General features: G+C 57.3%; 1 protein-coding gene across 3 annotated transcripts; it reads right to left on the reverse strand.

The window, feature by feature from the left end:
- Positions 1-2,097: 2,097 nt before the first annotated feature.
- Positions 2,098-18,213, reverse strand: PBXIP1 (PBX homeobox interacting protein 1). Of its 3 annotated transcripts, XM_082409341.1 has the most exons (13): positions 17,901-18,213; positions 17,405-17,454; positions 16,650-16,754; positions 10,587-10,673; positions 8,710-8,836; positions 8,391-8,455; positions 8,151-8,316; positions 6,257-6,490; positions 6,105-6,128; positions 5,720-5,802; positions 5,504-5,635; positions 3,667-4,895; positions 2,098-3,150 (listed from the first exon to the last, which is right to left on the reverse strand). In XM_082409341.1, the coding sequence occupies exons 1-13, from the start codon at positions 18,001-18,003 to the stop codon at positions 3,069-3,071; spliced, it is 2,487 nt and encodes an 828-aa protein (XP_082265467.1). In that variant the 5' UTR covers positions 18,004-18,213; the 3' UTR covers positions 2,098-3,068. The 3 variants fall into 3 exon arrangements, with proteins under 3 accessions (XP_082265467.1, XP_082265465.1, XP_082265466.1); XM_082409339.1 differs by lacking the exons at positions 16,650-16,754; positions 17,405-17,454; positions 17,901-18,213 and adding an exon at positions 13,021-13,119; XM_082409340.1 differs by lacking the exons at positions 6,105-6,128; positions 16,650-16,754; positions 17,405-17,454; positions 17,901-18,213 and adding an exon at positions 13,021-13,119.
- Positions 18,214-18,677: the final 464 nt, after the last annotated feature.

Raw genomic sequence — 18,677 nt, forward strand, 5'->3', positions numbered from 1 at the left:
AATCCAGCATGTCCTTGGGCCCGGCAGAGGGGCCTGGGAGTGGTTCTCAAAAGGAACACATACCTCTGACCCTCGAGGAGCTTATGGCGTGGTGCAGGCCTGAAGGTGACCACCACCGCTCTCTAGCCGCCACCCCCATGCCCCCATTCACCAGGATGGGTGGGAGTGAAAGGCAGGAGGGAAAAGCTGGGACCTGGAGGACCCGGGGAGGCAGGAAGAGACGGAGAAGATCCTGGAGGAGGTAAGGGCTGGAGGGGGCAGTGGTGAGAGAAGGCTGAGCTGAGGGCAATGGGAAAGGGGGTGAGGCTGAAGAATGAAGGGCAGGGATGGGAGGGAGGAACAGCAGGTTGGGGGACAGCAGGGAAATAAGTTTGGGGGACTGGCCAAAGGAAGCAGAATTTTTCCATTTGAGAGGGGAAGGCCCAAGAGGGCCCACTGGGCCCCAACTCCAGTGATTCTCCGAAGGCACCCCAGAGCTGAGCTCTTAGCTGGGGAAGTTCCCAAAGGAAAGGGCAGAAGAGTCAAGTGCTTAAAATACCAAGTGCTTAAATTGGAAGGGCCCAGACCAGACCCTGGAGGCCAAGCCGGGCCGTGTGGCAGAGTCCAGGGGGTCTACACACAGGCTCTCCCAGCCCCTGCATGGCCCAGGAGCTGTTCCCCGGCCATGTGGGAAGGAGGGAGCACTGTCCCCCAGCTCCAGCCTCCCTTGGCTCATCTCCACATGCTGGGCCTATCACCAGAGAGCATCCTATGATCTGGGACTTGGGGTCCCCCCACTTTACCAGTGCTGCTGTGGGTGCATGGGTGTGACGGAGAGGGTGGCCTCATGGCCTGTGATGGGCATAAGGATCACCGAGAGGGTAACCGGAATGGCCAGTGTCCCTGGTGTCCTGGCCCCTCCCCAACATACCCCTTGGGTTCATGGTTTTTTCTTCCTGATTCAGCAGTGTCAGAAACCTCCAGCTCAGCATATCTACTTCCTGAGTGGCTAAGAAAGAGGAGGGGGCTTGGGGGAACTTCCTAGCGTCCCTGAGAGTTCGTTATGCAAATGAAGGAAATGGGCCCTAGAAATGAAACTGAGAAGCCCCAAGCAGCCCACACCCTCTGGGAACCCAGGGGGCCAGTTTGTGTCCCCTCCCCTAAGCACAGGCCCCCTCCCAGGACACGGAATACTGCCTAAGGCCTAGCCTGAATCCAGGCAGCATAAATTTTGAGCACCTGCAGACGGTGAGCAATGTGAACCGAGGAAAATAGGCCTCCTCATGTGGACAATGGTCCACAAAGCCAGGATGCCAGATCCAGACCCTGGCCCCGGGCCAACCTGTACTTGCTCCTCCTGACCCCCCACTCCAGAAATAGAAGACTCCTTTCCTAAAGCCCCCTTTCACTGACCCTCTGCCTTGGAGGAAGTTCTTCCTTAGGTCTAACTGCAGTCCCTCGTGCTGCAGAAAGCAGGCTCCACTGGACTATAAACTCCTTAACACGCCTCTGTATTCTCAGTGCCTCACTGCCTCTGGTACACAATAGACTGTAAATGTTTGCTGAATGAGTGGACCTCGTTCCAGGCCCAGCCTGCCCCGCCCCACCCCACAGCTGAATTAAATGAGCTAATACACTCAAAGCCCTTTAACAGTGAGTGGCCCATCAGTTGCAGTGTTACAGAAGCACTTGCTTTCAATTACAGCCCCCTTCTGGGCAGGCCCCCCCAGCTTTATTAACACAGTCCCCTGACCTGGCCTGAAGTCACACCATCATTCTGTCCCGTACACTCCCAAGGGGCTTTCCAGGCCAATCAAGAATCCCAGTCAGGAAGGACTTCCTAAAGAGAAGCCCAGGGGATTCTGGGTCTTCCTGGGAGAGCTAGCCAGAGAGCCGGCCCAAGTCAGTGTGGGGGGGGGGGTCCAAGATTTGGGGTACTAAGTAGTGAGGGAGGTGATGTCTGGAGCAAATGTGGAGCCGAGGCGCCACCTAGTGGTTCCCTCACCTCCCCAATCCTGGGGGAGGTGTGGGGGGTGGGTCGGGGGGTCCCCTTCTCCTCCCTCCTCCACACCCTGAAGGGAGTGAAATCACTTTTGAGTGCCAAATACAAGACAGGTATTTGGTTTACATTGCTTTATTTAATCTCTTCTCCAGCCCCTCAGTCTCCTTTTCTGAGGATTAGAAACCCAAGTCTCCCAGGGATTAACTTGCCCAAAATCACTCAAACTGGATTTGAGCCCAAGGCCCAGACTCCAAAACCCATTCGCATATTTCTACATCTCCCAGGGGTGCAGCCAAGGCAGCTGTGAGCAAAATGGGGAGCTCCAGCCCAGAGGGCCTGAGGTTTGCTGCGAGGGTGAGGTGACTGGGAGAGGAGTATATGGGAGAAGGTGAGTACCAGTGCCTACAAGGCGGTGGGTGTGGATGTCCCTTGTGCTTAGAAACAGCCCCAAGTGACAGAGCCTCCACCCAATGTCACAGCTCCAACAGCATTTTATTGGGATCTGAGTCTACAGTTCACGTGGGGAGGTGAGCAGCAAGGCTTAAAAGGGGGTTTTAACCCCCTGGGGATAGCTCCTTCCAAATCTAACAAAACGCCAGGGGAAGCCCTCATGCTGGGCCCCCAGCCAGGCAGGCTAGTCAAATCCCAGGGGGCCCGGGTCAGTGCGTGTAGCCAAGGGGCCCACTCCCCCCCCCACCCGCCCCCGACACACACACACACACACACACACACACACACACACACACACACAAGAGGAGGAAAGCTCTCTGGCTTCAGAATCAGAATTGCACCCACCCCACCCCCACCTCCACCCCACCCCCCAAAAAACGGGCTTCTCTCCCATCCCCCCTTCACACTGGCGTGACACAATCAGGCTGCAAGAGTCACGGCCCCAGGGCCCTGAGCATTTGCATACATTTGCATAGATAGCAAGGCAGGTCCAGCTAAGACCTTTTTCTAGCAAAAGTGGTTTCAGTGCGGGGGCTGGGTGATTTCCGCTCTCCTCGGTGAAGGATATCCAAGGACACCAAACGAGCCGAGGGAGGTGGCAGTTTAACGGTTCCCAGGGGACAGACAGCACGGGGCCTCAGCCCTGGCGCTGGTGGCTGTGTTCCTCCCTGGGCCCCACAACTCTGGGGTTCCGCCAGTGTTTGTCCTTCTTCCCAGACCTGTGGAGAGGCATGGTGGGGGGCAGTAAGAGGCCTTTAGACAACAATGCCACATCCACATGATGAGAAGGCGCTCCCTGAGGAGAGGGGACCCTGCTCCTCTTAAGACAGGTGACACAGGCAGTCACCATCAATCATACTGGGGGGAGGGGAGTGTGGCCAGACCTGGTGTGCCAGGATGAAGGCCCCAGCTGGGCAGGCGGGAAGGTGGGAAGCAATCTCTCTTGCAGGTATGGGCAGTACAGGGTAACTCGGGAGGAAAAATCCCCCCAGCCCAAAAGGGGACTCCCCGGGACCACTCTGGGGTGAGCACAGGCAGCTTCCTGCCCTCAAGGGAAGACAAGAAAAGTACTGGCTAGGGGGGAGGGGAGACCTAAAAGCAGAGATAAAACCTCAAATTGAAGAACACCCCGCCACCCCGCCCCAGCTCAGGGCCCTGGCTCCTTCACACCCCCTACCATCACCTCCTGCCTCCTGCTCTGTCCCACTGACCCAACTCCCCAACAGCTTGCCCACCTCTTCTTCAGTGCTTTGTCTCCAAAGAAGTGGCTGAAGATGAAGTCCTCAAAGTCATCCACCTCATCGTCATCACCTGTCTGTCTCACTGCCACCTCCTCCAGGCTGTCCTCCAAGGCATCTACAAAGTCCCGGAAGCGGAGGCGGTCGTGGCGGAAGATACCGTCCTCACCAAAGTAAGCAGGAGAAAGGGGTAGCTCCTCGGTCAGTTGCCCGGCCCAGGGCAGCCGCGCCAGGTACGTCCTCAGCAGAGAGGCCAGCTCCTGTTGCCGCACAGGGGCCAGCTCCATGCCAAAGAAGGCCAGGCCCTCCTGGCGGGCACACTCGTGCACGCCCGAGCAGCCCTGGGGTGCCTGGTACTTGTGCCTCAACAGCTCTGCCCAGAGTGGCAGGGGGTCATGCCTGTCTTTAGCCCCCTCCTTCCACTGAGGGTGTTTCTGCCTTTCTCTGGATGAGTGGGGGCTCCCACTTTTCCTGGGGGGCTCCTTAGAACCCTGTCGCTTGCCATCCTTCTTGCTGGCCCACTCCACCCTTGGCTTGCCCTCCTTCCACCTCCCCGCCAGCTCCCTGTCCTCCTCACCCCCCCAGCTCTTCTTCTTTTCCCGGCCAGATTCCTCCTTCTTATGTTTCCAGTGGTCAGTCTTCCGGTCCCTCTTCCCATCCCACCACTTTTCCTTTCCGCTCCACTCCCTGGAACTCTGGAAGTGAGGCTCCTGATGCCAGGCCTCTGAGGCATTGGCAGGGACCCCAGGGCGCTGGCCCCAGTTCTCCAGGCCCCGCAGCTTCTGGGCCAGCCTGTGACCCACCTCAGCCAGGCCAGCATGGGCTGGGTCCCCTCGGCCCGCATCCCTCAAGCTCTGCTCCAGGTCCTGCTGCACAGACCCCAGCAGCCGCCGCTGCCTCTCCAACTCTTGCCTTAATGCCTGGGCCTCAGCCTCTAGCTGTTTCTTCTGCTCCAGGAAGCCAGGGCTTGGCACCTGCCCCCTTGGGCCTTGCTCCTTGGTGACCTTGCCAGCCCGCAGGCCTCTGCCCCCATAGAGACACACCCCATCTGTGCCCCGGACACAGTCAGCCTCCAGGCCCTGGAGCTGGGCCCGCAGCTGCTGCAGCTCTAACTCCAGGGCCCGCTGGGAGGCCTCGCCCTGCTGTAGGGCCCCTCGGAGCCGGGCATTCTCCTCTTCCAGCCCTTTGGGTTGATGCATCAGGTTCTGAAGCTCTTCCTTCTGGGCCTGGAATGGGAATAGGGATGGAGAGCACAAGGAGGAGTCAAGGACGGCCCCAGTGCCTTCTACCCTGATTCCATTCCATCATAGACTTTATGGCCTGGGAAACTCAGAGGATTTGGTTCTCATCCCCTGCCCCATCTGCACCCTTCACCAGACCCTGGGATCCCCAAATTCCATCACAGGCCTCAGCTTCTATGTCCTTTTTAAGCACACACTTCTCCGATTCACCAAAAGATAGCCAAGATGTGGCTGTCGTTGCCCAATTTCCACCTCCCATACCCAGAGCAGACATTACTAATTGATCTCAGCACTTCTTTCCCATTGAGCCTTGGCATGTTCTTCAAATCCTTCTCCACACAATGCTCCAGGCGGACCATGCCAATCAAGCAGAGGTGGCATGCCACGTGAAGCAGGTATGCCAGTCCTGGCCTAACCCTTAGCATGCAGGACATGAACAGAGAATTGAGAAGATGACTTCACTATAGTGGGAAAGGGAGGGGATCAAGGTGTGTGGGTGAACACAGGAAACTCCTTTTGGGGGAGGACACTAGGACAGACAGACACCTGGCCTAGGGAGGGTGTCTAGCCCACCCCCTCCTGCTTGTGCCCACCTGCAGCTGGGCCTGCAGCAGCCGGATATCCTGGTTCTCCTTGGCCAGCTTGTCCAGCAGAAGGGCCATGTTCTGCAGGCTGGGAACACTGTCAGGGGGCGCTGAGGTCTGCAGCTGCTGCTTTAGCCCATCCTAAGGGCAAAGGAGCCAGTCACCCCCGCAGCCCTGAATCTCCCCCACCAGGCCCCTCACACCAATGCAGAGTGTCACACATGCCTGCCCATCCTCCTCAGCCTCCAGCATCTCAGTATCCGAGCCGGTATCTGGGAAGACCTGCAGGTCCGCTTCCTCCACGGGCCCTGTGGGAAAGTGAGATCCTGAAACTGGCCCCAAGGCACACAGAGCCCTCTCCTCACCCCCCCACCCCCACCCCCACCCCCCCACACACAGTCACCCTCCTTCCCTGGACCTGCCCTATGGCTGACAGTCCAGCGAGGTAAAGGGTCAAGGGTCACCCTGAATAGCTGACAAGACCTATAACTGAGCAACAAAGGTACAGCCCCCAGCATCCCTACTCCTGACCCAGAGAATTGCCCCCATCAGCCTCCCTCAGGGCTGGAAGGGGACAGACATGAACCAGTCAGGGCCTGTCCTCACTCACCGCTTTCAGCCTCTGAGAGACCACCTGAAATGGAGACAGAGGAGTCTGGGCAGGCCCTCAGAGGAGGGGGTGGAATGGAGTGAAAGTGCGGCAGGAGGGCAGAAGGGGCCAGAGTGGAGGCTTAAGGCCTCATCAGGAGAGGGACCACTCACCGGAGAAGAGGAGGATCCCCAGGCCCAGCAGAACCAGGGCCCCGAGGAGACACATGTTGAGGGAGATGCCCAGCTCCCTGCCCGCACCCTCAGCCCCGGTCTGGTCCTCCACGCCCAGGGGGGCCACAGGCTGAGGAGTGCTGGGCTCCCGGCCCCGCCGTCTCCGCAGACCCTCCACGTCCATGTCGGTGTCGTCCTCACTGCTGGAGCAGTGGGCTTCCTCCCTGACCCAAGCTGGAGGAAGGGATGGGGACAAGGCAGTAAAGCAACGGAAGCGATGGGACATACAGAGAGACGGGAAACAGAAGCAAACGTGAGAGGTCCCCAGCCCTGACCACAGAGGGGGCACGTGGAGACCCTGCCCACGTCTGCCAGGGCATCAGTGACCACCCCCGCCCAGTCTGGAGGTGGGAGACCAGTCCTCTCTTTTATTTTTTGAATTTTTGAATTTTATTTTATTTATTTTTTATACAGCAGGTTCTTATTAGTTATCTATTTTATACATATTAGTGTATATATGTCAATCCCAATCTCCCAATTCATCCCACCACCACCCCACCACCCCACTTTGCCCCCTTGGTGGCCATACGTTTGTTCTCTACATCTGGGGGGAGACCAGTCCTTTCAATCTGCAAACTGCAAGAGCAGCTTTCACCCTAAAAGTGCACTCCTTCCTCCCACACGTGCCTCACGTGGAGCACCCTCCCGGCTCTGGGTTCTGCCCAAACCCCGGCCACTCCTTCCCAATGCCTCCGCTCAGTCCCTGGCTCTTCCCGGTCCTAGAGGCAGAGGTCCCCCTGGCACCATTTCTGCTTTTCTGCTCTTCTCACCGTACACACAGTCACCTGCTATCTCACCCACCCCGCTGGCTTCCCCGCAGAGCAGATGAGTCCCTCATCAGTCACTCCCAACCTGGCCTCCCTGGAGCTCCAGGCGTGGACGTCTGACTGCCTCCTGGCCACTCCCACCTGGGTGTCCCTGGGGACCAAACACTCAACACACTGCCCTCCAAACTGGTTCTCTTCTGGTGTTCCCCCACTGCAGGGCAAGACGCCACTGCTCCCACCTAGCCAACCTCAGCCCTCCCTCTTCACCCCACACGCAGACAGTTCGACAATTCGACACCTAAACATCTCAACGTCACTCGCCTTGTATCTGCCTTAGTTCAGGTCTTCCTCGGCTTTGTCAGTTGCCCCCTAAATGGCCCCAGCCCCCGGCCTCCCCCTCCACCCTGTCACCCCTCAACAGAGATGGACTCATACACTCCTCTGCCACCAGCGTTGGACACAGCCTCCTCAGCACAGGACAGGGGGCCCCCCATCCCTTTGTTGATGCTGCAGCCTTGGCCTGGAATGTTCTCTTCCTCCTACCCTACCGACTAAAATCCTACTCTTTGCTCAAGGCTCCACTCAAATGACACCTCCAGTGTGCCCCTTTCCCCACCTGTCCCTGCCTCTCCCTTCCCCTCGACCTGTCCCGTGACTGACCACCCTCCCCCTCCTTTTTTGCACCCCTCATAGGTCTGACTTGCATCTGGGCTCAGTCTAGTCCACCTCTTACATAGGCCATGAAGCCAACCTCCTTCCCCAGAGCTGACACACGGAAGGGACTCAGGGAATGAGAGTTCAATCTAGAGGCAAGAAAAGAGGAGGCCCCACGGCAGAGACGAAAGAGTCGACCAGACCTAGGCCCTGCCACTTACCGGCTGTGTAACTTAACCTGAGCCTCAGTGTCCCCATGGGTGGTGGTGAGGTTTCACTGATACAATTTAAGGAGGGCACCAAGCTGCTAAGTCCTAGGACCTGGCCCAGAGCTGTGCTCAGTAGCGATATCTACTCCCACTCCCACACCTTCTAGAAGGATCGTGACAGGGGGAGACAAGGAGAACTCTCACCTGTCTGGGGGGATGAGGGCAGGCTGTTGGGGGGACCCTGATCCTCCAGGTCCTGTGTGTCCGGTCCCAGAGCTACCGCCTCAGGAGTCTCCTCCAAGTCTCCCTGGGCCTCTGTGTCTCCTGGGCCAGGCGGCTCCATTTCACGATCATCACCTTCCAGGACACCCTGATGCAGACACAGCCGTGAGCAGCTCCCGGCCCCCCCCTATTTCCTACCCTTCCCCCAGTGAAGATACTCACCTTGGCCTCAGTCTCCTCTGGCAGAATGGGCCTGGACTGGGAGCTCTCACTCTGGAACAGGGTCTCTGTGGCAGGAGAAAAGGCTAAGGAGAAACACCACTACCCCCCAACGGAATGTGCTACACGGCCCTCTGGCTCCCACAGGCCCCAACCAGGTTGGAAGGGGCAGGAGAAAGCCAGGGTGGAATGAGGGAAGGTTTTAAATTGAGATTAATGCCAGAAATAAGACCAACCAGCCTCCCTCTCCCTGAGGAAACTGGGAAACACCAGAACATGGAGGAGAGGTGGCTGCACCCCACCCTCAGTAGGGCCCTGTTACCTTCTCCATCCAAGGTCCCAGCTAACTCCTCAGCAGCTGCCTTGGAGGGGCTCCAAGGGGCCTGGGGAGCTCTCTCAGATTCTGGGTCCATCCTGGATTCAGGGCCCAGGGTCTCCACAGGCAGGTTCTGGGGGGAGGGGCACAAGCAGAAGGGCTGCTCCAGAGGAAGGACAGCAGGACGAAAGGGGTGCTCTACTGGGGTGCCTGGGACCAGCCGCACTGCTCAGGGACCTCAACCCACATCTCACAAAAATATAATACACTCAGTAGTGGGCTGCTCAAAAGTGGGGAGGGGGCGGGGGTCAGCTGGCACTGCAGCATCTCAGCTCGACGCAGTGTTCGGCCATTCCCTAACCTCACTTGCTGCTCTGAGAACTTTCGGAGGCCAAGTTTCTGTTAAATGAAGAAGCACCACTGGACCAAGGCGGTGGACTACTGTACAAACCTGGCGCCCCCTACCTCCCCATAGAAGCCAGCTAGAGCCTGGGTCTCCCTCCCAACAAGTGACCAACTCAGTTATTGGTTGGAAGGTGGGAGGATGGCAAGAGAACAAAGTCCCCTGGATGCCTAAGGATCACGGTCCCGACCGCAGCGGGCTTCCCCACAGTTGCCCTCACAACGGGCCACTCACTCTAGTTACATCTTCCAAGCTTTTCTGGCCTTTCTCCCCTCCCCACACACCCCTCTCCCAGGAGCTGACAGAAGCCTGACTCACCCCAGCCACAGCCAGCCTGTCTCCCAAGGTGCTCTCGGCCCAGCCGTCCAGCCACGGCCTCTCCTTTCTCCGCCTACGCCCCCCTTGACAGGCCACCGCCCGCTCATCCCATCCATGGCTTCCGCTATCCTTCCAAGAATAATTCTTGACCTTAGTATGTTTCTTTACAATTTTCAAGTCACTTTTTTCTCACGGCCCCTCCTACCAGGCAAGAATCACAACTCCCCTTTTACAGGGGAGGACAGAGAGGTGAAACGACTGGCCCAAGGTCCCCCAGCTGTCAGCAAAGGCACCTCAACAGGGGGCCAGGGCTCTGGCTGGGAGCATGGTGTCCGTCCCCTCTGCCGGCCAACCCTAGTCCATGGGTCCTGCCCCAGCATCATCCTGAGGGCAGCTCCCTCACCCCCAACTGGTCTCCTCAAGGCCACTCAAACCCGACGCCTCCAACTCAAGCTCCTCACCTTCTTCCCTCCCTGCGGTACAAACATACCAAGCCCTTGACAAACCTTCTCCAGACACTCAGCCCCCCAATCCCGCTGGCCCCCTTCTCAGTGGCTTCAGGGCACAGCAGTCTACTGCGCTCCTGCTCCACCAACTACAACCTGGATTGCAGGACCTTCAAAACGCTCTCCCCCGGTTCCCGCCCAGCCCACACAGTGGCTGCCCCCTCTGCCCAAGGCAGTGAAGGTCCTGACTCCCTCCAACTCAGAGCCCTTCCACGATTTCCCATCAAAGAGGAGGCCCAAATGCCTGAGCCAGGCCCTTCAGGCCTCTTCTGGAGGTTCCCAGGCTCTGGCCCAACCTCACTTCAACACCGTCTGACCCATGTCTCCACCTCCTCCAACGGACCTCCTTGGTCTCCCCCAACATGGCTCTCCCATTGTTACCTCAGAACCTTTGCTCATGCTGGTCTCCCCACCAGAATTTCTTCCCTGCTTCTCACAGTTTACCCCAGCAATTTCCTTCTTTCAAGGCATGGTCCAAGTCCCAACACCTGACTCCTGGGGCCTGATGGCCTTCTCCCTGCCACTACAGTTCCTCTCACAGCCAGCAGGAGGTGATGCACATGATCACCAAGACCAAGGAAGGGGACAGACCCAGCAAGCAGCCCAGCCCTGCAGGAACCCCCATTCCATGTGGCTCCCAGGCCTGCTTTTCCTACCTCTGAGCCGGCAAGCACCCAGCTATTGTCCGAGTCTGGGCAGGAGGCCATAGTTGCTGAGGTCTCCAAGGCTACTGAGGCTGCCACCTGCAGAGAAAGTCTTTCTTAAGGACCCCAGCTCCCTTCAGGGGAGGCAGGATAGAGACAGCAGCCTGGACGGGGTTCCAAGGTTTAAGGGCTGGGAAGCCACTTCCACAACCAGCCTGGTTCCAGTCTTCTGACCCCAACACCTCAACTCTTCTAGGCAGTATTTGCCTTTCAAATCAGAATGTACCAACAGCCACAGTGAAGCCTGCCGAAAGAGCCCTTGGTAAACTGGGAAACGGAACTGACCTTGAAAGGTCAGAGAAGCATAGGGCTGGAAGGGCTTTGGGAAAACTCCAGGCCAACTCTCTCATGTTATAGTCAGGGAAAATGAAGGGAAATGAAGGCCAGAAAATTGGCTGACTTGACTTGTCAACGATGAACAGCTAAAAAGAGTGAGGAACAACCCAGCCCTCCCTTCACCTCCCCAGCCTCCCCCATAATCACCACCTTCTTCCCCAGGGCCTAGAAAAGAAGACTCAATGGCCTCCTTCACCCCCAAGTCACCCACCCATCACCCACCATAAGTCCTTGCTATGGTCTAGTTCAGGGGTCTTGCACACTGGCTGCACAATGGAATCACCTAAGATTCTGATACAACTGTGTTCAAGGGTCAGGCTCAGGCAAGGATTTTTTTAAAATCTCCCAAATGACTCTCATCTGCAGCCAGGGTTGAGAACAACTGACATAGCTTAGATCCACCTGAATGTACCTTTAGTAAATCTCTTTGTCACTCTCACTCTCCATTCTAAGTTGTTTCCCTTCTTAGTAAACTTCAGAATTTCATCTTAGGGAACTTGAAGGTGACTGGCAAAAGGAATTTATGGCAGCCATCATGTATAAAGCACTTTACAGTTTGCAAAGCATGGGCAAAAATCAGGGTTGTGGTCCTATCCCCTGCTAATCTGCTCTGACTTGGCCGGGTGGGCATGGGAAGTTACTCCAGCTTCCAAAGCCTGACACAAGGCAGGATAAGAAGAGAGGGACCTACCCCTCCATCCATGGCCTAGACTATTCACCCAGGCTGGCAATTGGGACCCGGCATAAAGGTGGAGGGATAGAGGAGCTGACCCCCTCGAATCTCAGATTGTGATCCTTTAGAGGAGACTACATGACTGCTTGTTGACGGGCTAGAAAGGTGGCAAGTGGAAAAGGACTCTGAAAGGAAACCCTGGGAAAAGGAAGTGAGGCTGGGGTAGAAGTGTGGCAGTTCTACATTGGGAAACCACCACACTTCCCCCTTCTGTTTGAGCTAGTGTGAGTCCTACATGGTGCCCTAAAAACCTCCTGTGGCCCTTGCCAATCAAGATCCAAGCCCAGGACAGATGAAGGACCCCTCACAGCATCCCCCAATACCCATGCCTCCCAGACACATGCACCCATCCCACAAGGAGACAGGAGAATGCCTGCAGTGACTTCCCCACACCACGTCCAACAGGACACCCCTGGCCGGTTTCTACAGGCATCCACAGAACCATCACTGTGCTGCCTTAGGGTCTCAGGCCCCAAGCCCGCCATTCTGTCATCATCTCCCCATCCCCAGTTGCTATGTGTGACTCTTAACAGGTGGTGGCAGGAAGGAAGTAGCAGCAGCTTGGTCTGAAGTCCCTGTTTATCCCTGGCTGTGTACAGCCTGCTCAGGTCCTCCAGAACCAGGCACCATGGCAACCAGGGTGATGTCAGACACACTGTTTCCATGGAAACCAGCAACGGTATTTGGGTCAACAAGACAAACACTTCTGAGACCCAAACAGAAGACAGTCTGTTCCAAACCCTGGTTGGTATCTCTCTCTTGGTTGGGTTCACCCAGCATTCCAAAAGATCTCCCAGTCCTCTCAAGCCAGCATCTCACCGCCTTATTAGGAAGTTCCTTCTGCTGTTTAATCTCCACCCTTCCCTGCTATTTTCAGATCTCTTTCTTCTCATCAACCTCTTGGAAGAAAACCCACCTCCACCCCCTCCTCACTACTCCCTCTCTTTTCATTCAGGCAGGATTCAACATAACGTCCTGTAAGGACTGTCAGGGACTTGTGCTGTTTCTAAAAGGCAGCTAAAGGGGGAGCTCTCCCTCTCTGTACAAAGCTGGGAAGTCTCATCCAGCTAATTTCAACCCCTCTAAGAGTTGTTCCCCCAAACCTCTAACGCAAAGGACCTAGGACTTGTCTGGGGGACCCAGAGCAAGTTTCTGTTTTGGAAACGGCCGCCCATGATCCCCCTTCCGCCGGCCCAGAAGTAACAAACAGCTCTGCAGATCCTCGGTGGAGCCCAACCCTTCAGAGTTCTGCCCTTCCTCTCCTCCATCCTTCCTCTCTTATGGATCTCTACGGCCCCTTCCCCGCTACAGCATTACCTGACCCAGCTCTTGCTTCCGTCTTCAGCTGAACTTGTTGCTGGCTCTCCAGCTTTACAGCCCCGAGAAAGGAAGGTCATGTGACTGGGGACTGGCCAATGGAAAGTCAAGTTCCCTGAGGGGGCGGAAACTTTTGGCCAATAACAGCTAAACTTGAGAGCCAGGGGAGGGGAGAGGGGTTCCTGCAGAGCCCCTAAACCTGGGCTTACCTCCCGGTGGGACACTGGACTTCCAGCAAACTGAATCCTGGGTCACCTTCCCTCCTTTCCCAGTGTCTAAACAATTTCTGGAGGGAAGACCCAAAACTGAAAGGCAAGGGGTGACATCTCCAGGACAAGGGGCCAGGTTGGTTCCAGGACAGAGACAGCTGCAGGATGGGGGAGGGGAAAGTGGCAAATTATGGGTTGGAAATAGCCCTCCTGCCACTCTCCTTACCCTGCTCCGGTGCGGATTAAGGATGCCGCTGTTTTTTTTAAAGGGGGATGGGGGGCTGAAAAGCATCCAAAAACGAAATCTGCTAGACCAAGGCAGCCCCTTCCCCCACCCCTGGAGCTACGCTCGACCCCTAACCCAAACAACTCGGGAGTGGGAGTGCGGGCGCTAACCCCAGAAGCTCTAAAGGCAGTTGTCTCCCTGAAGCCTTGGAGTCAAAGCTCCTGCTTGGCTCCAAGCCTGGCCCAGGAACGTGATCAGAAAGGAAACTTGTTTCTCGCAGCAGGGAAACGGGGAGAGGTGGAGCCAAGAGGCCTCCATGGGCCCTGCGGCTTGTACGAGGGTCAGCTCAGGGGCCTGAGTCTTTCTGCCATTCCCACCTCCAGGGACCCTGAGGGATACATATCCTCACGCCGCAACCATCCTGACCAGCAGTGACTGGCTCATTCCAACCCTGTACACCCCAAAAGCAAGGAGTCCTGGTCTGGATTTTCCAAGTCATTTTATTAACCCAACCGTACAAAACTTTCCCCACCACATCTCTGCCACCCCCGCTTCCTTCCAAAAAGCAGTGGACTGAGGGAGAGAGGGACTGAGCAGACACGCCCCCCCCCCCCCGCAAGAGCCATCTTACCAAATGCAGAGATGGGGGAGACCACAAAAATAGCAACCGATAAAAGAGGGGCAAACAGAACCACAAACACAACACAAAGCTCAGCAGTGCGGGGGTGGGGGGGCTGCCATCTCTGCTGTTCCACGGCAGGGAACACTAGAGGAGAGAGGCCCAGAGGCCGCTCCCTTCTTTCTCACAGCCTCAGAGGCTGCATGCTACACCTGGGCAGGCAAAAGAGTTCTGCAGTATACCTTTGTCTTCTCTTCACACGCTAGGGTCCTGGGAGAAGTGGGGGCAGGGGAACACCAGCTCCTCTCAGGGCCACAACCCAAGCCTGCCTTCCCCACCCCACTGAGGAATGTGTGCACGAGCTGTAAGGAAGAGACAGCAGCTGTGAGGGGCTCCTGATAGGGCCGCTGGCCCATCTCTGGCAGGCAGTGTTTACAAAATAAAATGAAAACAAAGCCCAGTGCAGGACTCTGGCTGAGAGGAATGAGAACAGCTAGATCACCAGGCCGGAGAAGATATATAAAGAATAGCAGGGAAAGAGAGAAACAAAAAACATCCAGGCTCTGGATTGCATTTTAGTACCATGGCAATAAGGGTCCTGCCGCCTCCCCACCCACAGGCTGAGACAGGGATCCTTTCATCAGGAGAAAAAATGAGGTATAAGGGCTCTGCGCCTCTTCAAGCTTTCCTTCAATCAAGCCAGGGAAGCAGGGAAGTAAGGGCGCCGAAAGTTGAAGACCAGCGCTGCAAATAACGTGCAACAGATGGGGGGGGCGTGTACAGCCAGAGTCCAGGCTTCCAGGACAGTCCAAACATCAAATGTTCTGCTCTGTCAGACCACATATCCCAATTTTTAGCAAAAATATTGTCATTAGGGAAAAAGCACAAGAGAGTCTGAGAAACGACCAGTGACTTTGGTATGAGGAAGATATGTCCTGACAGCATCTCTTACCTACTGTCTTGAAGCCCCAAATCACCAAGAAACTGCCATAGCCACGTACTCTCCTGCTTCTTCAAGCTATTTGGTTCTCTGAGGGGGGAGGAGTTGGGTAGGTCTTGGAGGAGGCAAGGGGAAGGTAAGAAAAGGGGAAAATCTCCATTTATTCCCTAAAGCTGTTTCCCAGCACCCATGAAAGGGCTACTGCAGAGATGGGAAGAGACCCCCAACTCCTCTGGCCAGAAACCTTTAATACTGGACTCCAAAAACTAAGGCTGGGGCTGGGGGGCTAGACAGGAGTGTTAGGCACAGGTGTTGGGGGCATCCATCATCTGTAGAGGGGACACCCCTGCCCTTCAGATCTTCCTCCAGCCTCTTTTCTCTTGCAGCCACACCCCTAGGCCTCCAGAGACAGCCACCAAAAATGGCTCTGCTTGGCAGGGCTTTGGTTTCCTGGACCTCTGTAGATCTCAACACGTAAGTTTCCAGAAAAGTGAGCAATCCAGGCTCTTCTGCCTGCCCATCTCAGTTCCTTTTCTGCCCCCAGGAGCCATTGTGTTTCTGCCCCATGGGGATGGGAAGCCAGTGGAAACAAGGACCAAGAGCCAGACAGGAAAACCACCACCCTGGAAGAGCAGGGAGGAACGTATGCACTTCCTGGGCACCTCGCCAGCATCACCCATCGTTAGCAGCCACCAGCTGCCCCATGCCCTCGCGGATGTAGACAGACTGGATCTCCTTGGTCTTGAGGCAGAGATCGCAGGCCCAGACAGCAGACGCCTCAGTGGTCAGCAACCCATAGGCGCTCTCAGTCATGCCAGTGCACTCGCGGTGGAACCACTTCTGGCAGGAAGCCTCACACAGAATGGCATCTTGGTCGTCGTTCACCTCACTCCGACAGGCACCACATGGATACACCAGGCCTGGGGGAGGCTGGGGCCCTGAGCCCGCACTTGTCTTGCCAGGGGGTGCCAGGCTATTGGCATCTGGGGTGCCCCCACCCCGCCCACTGCTGTTTGGGGGAAAACTGGGCTGATTTCCATTAACAGCAGCAGCCGGGGAGCCTGAGTGGGGCTCCTGGGGAAAAGCAGTGGGAGCAGGTGGATTTAAGGGCTTCCCCCCATCCTCACCACCAGGGCCAGGAAAGCCAGGGTCCGGACCAGGGAAGGGACTTGTGTTGGGGGGCAAGCTGGGGAGGCCCTGACCAGGTCTCTGGAGAGGAGAAGGGCCAAAAGGTGCCCCTGGCTGGGCAAAGCGTTGGGGGAGAGAAGGGGGGCCCAGCTCCCCTCTGGGAGGCTGTCCCATGGTGGGTGAGATCATGGGGCCAAATCCCCCCACGGGGCCTGGCATCATCTGCCCACCAGGCGGGCTAAAGTTTTGACCCAGAGGCTGGTTGAAGGGTTGGCTGGCAAAGTTCATGTTGCCTGGGGGAGGGTAGCCAGGACCCTGTGGGGGCATGTTGAAAGCAGGGCCCATGGGGTTGGGAGGGAAAGGGGGGGGCTGTCGACGAAGAGGCTGGGGGCCTCCTCCACCCCCAGCGCCATAGCCTGGGGGTACCTGGCCTGCCATGCCCCCCTGTACACGGAAACCCCCAAAGGGGACAGGACTGCCAAGGAATGGAGGGGCTGCACCCCCCACCTTAGGGGCTCCGAAGTCATCCTCAAAAGGGTTGGATGCGACCAGGTGATCCACCATGGGAGTCGGGGGTGGCGCAAACTCCGTCAGATGTGAGTATGCAGGGCCCTGGGGGAAAAGAGGAGGGAAAGAGGGTCATGGAGGGAGACAGAGAGCTAAACCAAGAGAGCATCAGAAACACAATACACATTTTTGGAGGCTGGTACTGGCCAGCTCAGACCTTAAATCAAGATAGACCTTAGAATGCAACAAAGAAACTGAGGGTGGAGAGCAGAACCAGCATACTGCAGTAACAGTGTTTCGAAAACAGGCAGAACTACGCTGCAATCCTAGCTCTGACACTGAGTAACTTCAGGGCCCTGGAGCAGGCATTTAACTTTTTTAAGCTTCAGATTCCTCATCTGTAAAACAGTGACAATGCCCATCTCCCCAAACTGTTAAAAGCATTTTAGCACAATCCCTGACACTTAGAAAAGGTTCAGTAAGCGGTAGCTGTTATCATCATGTGGGAAACACGACAGCACAAACGGGGAGAGAATGATTCTAATCCTGACTGATAAGACCTTTGGTCAAACCATCTCATCCCCACCCCTACCCCTAAAATCTGTTATGAAGTTGAAGGAAAGGACCAGAAACAGAACAAGAAAGACAACTTTCTCTTCTCCCCGCGGCTTATGCAAGGTAGAGACATTGGAATGGCAGAGCAGAGCACCCAAAGGGGCTACTAGAAATTACCCCCGCCACCAACCACCATTCACCTGAGTATTTGACTTTCTTCGCTTCTTTTCTGGGCTCTTCATTTGCAGACCTGGAAAAGCAGTAAAAGGCAGACACAAGTTTCCCTGAGGTTTCCCCAAACTCCTCTCTCGCAGCCATGATATAACGAACTCTTCTAACTTCATTATACTCTTGTTTATTTACTTCACAGATACTAACAATGGTACACTTTGAAAAATAAATTGGACGCTACACTCTCAGCTGCCTCTTCCTTCAAATGAGACGCCCCATCTCTTGATACTCTCAGACTCCCAAGTGGCTCCTGAACTCCAGGTGCCCCAAACTCTAGGATCCGCAATCTGTGAACCCCTGCCCGCAACCCCTGGAGGGCTTCACCCACCCACCCTTTTCACCTGAGCCTCCCCTCCCTTCAGGGCCCTCAGCCAGAGGACCACCACCTCCCCCGCCCGCCAGCCCTCCCTCCGAGGTCTCCGAGTTCTCGGCCTCGCCAGTCCCAGGCCCCCTCAGCGCTCTCACCGGCCTTGCCCTGCTTCCTCCCGGTGCTGGGTGGCGCAGGGGGCGGTGCGGGGCCGCCACCTCCCTCCAGCTTGTCCGGTGGGGGCGGCGCCGAGGCGGCCATGGAGTGGGGGACCGGGGTCAGCGGCGGCGGGGGACGGACGCGCCCTGGGGTTGCACCATGGCCCGGAAGGGGAGGCAGGGGCGGCGCAGGCCCCCGCGCGGCAGCAAGCCGGAGGTGCGGCGAGGCGGGGGCGGCGAGCCCGGGCGCCAACTGCACGCTTGCCCAGCCTCACCACCCGCCCGCGGCCGCAGCCACAGGAACCGGAACTCGGCGTGGCAGCCACCACTGCGCGCTGCAAGGAGGGGGAGCGAGGCCCGGTCACACCCTCCCCCGAGCGCCGGGCGGGCAGGGCGGTACCAAGGCACGACCCTGGGGCGGGGGGCCGTCCCAAGCCCGGGAGCGCCGCGTGCCCGCTCACTTGGGGAGGCGGCGGCCGTGGGCTTTGCTGCTGGGCCGTACCATCCCCCGCCAAGGGGCCGCCGCAGAGGTGCGCGAGGGCGTGAGCGCGCGCCCGGGAAGCCCGAGCGGCCTGGGGTTCGGCCGGCTGCGATCCCACCCCGCCGCCGCCGCGGCCCCAGCCGCAGACACGAACATCTCCTTGGATGATGGCCCCGCACTCTCCACCCCGCAGCGCCCTCCCGGCGCCCCTCCTCCGTGAACCCCCAGGTTCCCGCTCGAGCGCGACCCGAGCGAGGCCAGGTGGGCCGGGCCGCACCGCGCCCCGAGGCGGCCTC

This window comes from Balaenoptera borealis (assembly GCF_965194805.1).
Source record: "Balaenoptera borealis genome assembly, contig: HAP1_SCAFFOLD_1848, whole genome shotgun sequence".
Lineage (NCBI taxonomy): Eukaryota > Metazoa > Chordata > Mammalia > Artiodactyla > Balaenopteridae > Balaenoptera > Balaenoptera borealis.